At 37.1% G+C, this 1822-nt stretch overlaps 1 protein-coding gene across 1 annotated transcript in view; it reads right to left on the reverse strand.

Moving 5' to 3' along the window:
• Positions 1-1822, reverse strand: part of LOC106528731 (microtubule-associated serine/threonine-protein kinase 3) — a gene marked incomplete at both ends in the record, with an annotated part of 73647 nt that overhangs the window by 30279 nt on the left and 41546 nt on the right. The window contains 3 exon segments of the mRNA XM_014023968.1: positions 511-612; positions 766-931; positions 1028-1160. Of these exon segments, the coding sequence (XP_013879422.1) occupies positions 511-612; positions 766-931; positions 1028-1160 (401 nt within the window).

Genomic DNA, 1822 nt, shown 5'->3' on the forward strand with positions numbered 1-1822 from the left:
ATATTTATGTTTGTGGTTGTAATGTGACAAAATATGGAAAAGTTCAAGGGGTATGAATACTTTTGCAAACCACTGTATACTTCTCATCCAAACACAATTAAATTCACTCTATCCAGGAGACACAGTTTATCAGGAGAGGATTTTTAAAATAATAACTCAGAATAAATTAGGAGTAATGACTTCCTACTTCTTATCTTTTTAAAAAATGTAGAGAGTAAGTAAAAAGTATGCTGAAAAATAATTACTCAAGTAAAGTATAGATAACCAAAATTTCTACTTAAGTACAGTAACAAAGTATTTGTACTTAGTTACTTTACAACACTGAGTAATGTGCCAGGTAGTGTTGCTAGATGGGACATTTGTTTCAAATATCAGGAAAATGTTTGTCTAATGTTCTAAGTTTCAAATCTTTTCAAGATAGCCTTCTACTCCTAAAGGTTTTGAAGCTTTTTGCAGACTTTGGGCCTGCAGCACACTTGGGTTTGACCAAAACACAGTTTGCTCACCAACCTGTCCCAAGACGCTCCAAAGGGTTCTGCTTTAGAAGTCGGGTGATAAGATCCTGGGCATCAATTGGCAAAGCGTCCTCTCCTTCTGGCCAGATGATCTCATCTAAACATAGAGGGACATACCAAGTCAAATGAGACCTGAAATATATCTACAAAGATATAATCTCAATGTCAATAAAATAAAGATACCCTAGCTGATTCAACTGAATTTAATTTAATTTAATCTTGTTTTTTTAATTTAAAAAGTACAGTTTACCATTAACTACTTGACCAAAGAGCTGCTCTGGTGTGTCTCCAAAGAAGGGCACACATCCCACAAGGAACTCATAAAGGATTATGCCCATGGCCCACCAATCCACTGGTTTCCCATACCCCTGCCTCAAGATTACCTCAGGAGCAATYTACTCTGGAGTACCACACACCTAAACGCAAAAACAATAAAGGAACAAAATATAAATAAAATGATGTGTTTCAATTTCTAAAATACAATTCAAAACTAACCAAGAAAAAGTACAAACCTGCTTGTCAATAAATTCTCTGGTATCTTTTTCAATGTGTCCTTCATACAAGTTGGTTGTCATGTTCATTAGGCCAATTTTGGACAGTCCAAAGTCTGTCAGCTTTATGTGTCCCATAGAGGTGATTAACAAACTATGCAAGAAGAAAGCACAGAAATATTTCATACTTGAAAGAATTTACATTTTTAGAATCAGAAAAAACTTGAAGGAATGAAAATTACCAACCACCTTTCATGCTAGGATCTAAAATCAGTTTCTGTGGGGAGACCTTGAAAATATGCTATGTTTGATCTGGTGAAATGTCTTGAGATGATATTAGAAATGTCTGGAACGTGGTGAGTGAATTACCCAGCTAGAGAATCAAATTTTATCTCAAGATCTCATTTACTGAGCTATAAGACCATTTTTGTTAGCTACACAATGACTGCTGGATACCCACTCCCACACATTCCTGCATAAAAAAGCCAGTAAAGATGGATGGAAATTTTTGTCCTTCTGTAATACTAATACTGCAGCACAAACCACAAGGACCATGTCGAAGTAGTACACAGGCCTCACATGTACAGTGGGGGGAAAAAACAGACATGTCAACCAATAGGGGGAGCTATAATTAAGGTCTTTGAATTTGGGCCTTTAACTTCTACGGAGCCCGCGAGGGGACATGGGGGATTTTTTTCATTTGCGTTACCCCGCAATACCTTTGCGTCCCCTCGCAATACCGTTGCGTTACCTTGCGATACCTTTGCATTACCTTGCGATACCTTTGCATTACCTTGCGATACCTTTGCATTACCT

The sequence above is a fragment of the Austrofundulus limnaeus genome, unplaced genomic scaffold (assembly GCF_001266775.1).
Source record: "Austrofundulus limnaeus strain Quisiro unplaced genomic scaffold, Austrofundulus_limnaeus-1.0 Scaffold399, whole genome shotgun sequence".
Taxonomy (NCBI): Eukaryota; Metazoa; Chordata; class Actinopteri; order Cyprinodontiformes; family Rivulidae; genus Austrofundulus; species Austrofundulus limnaeus.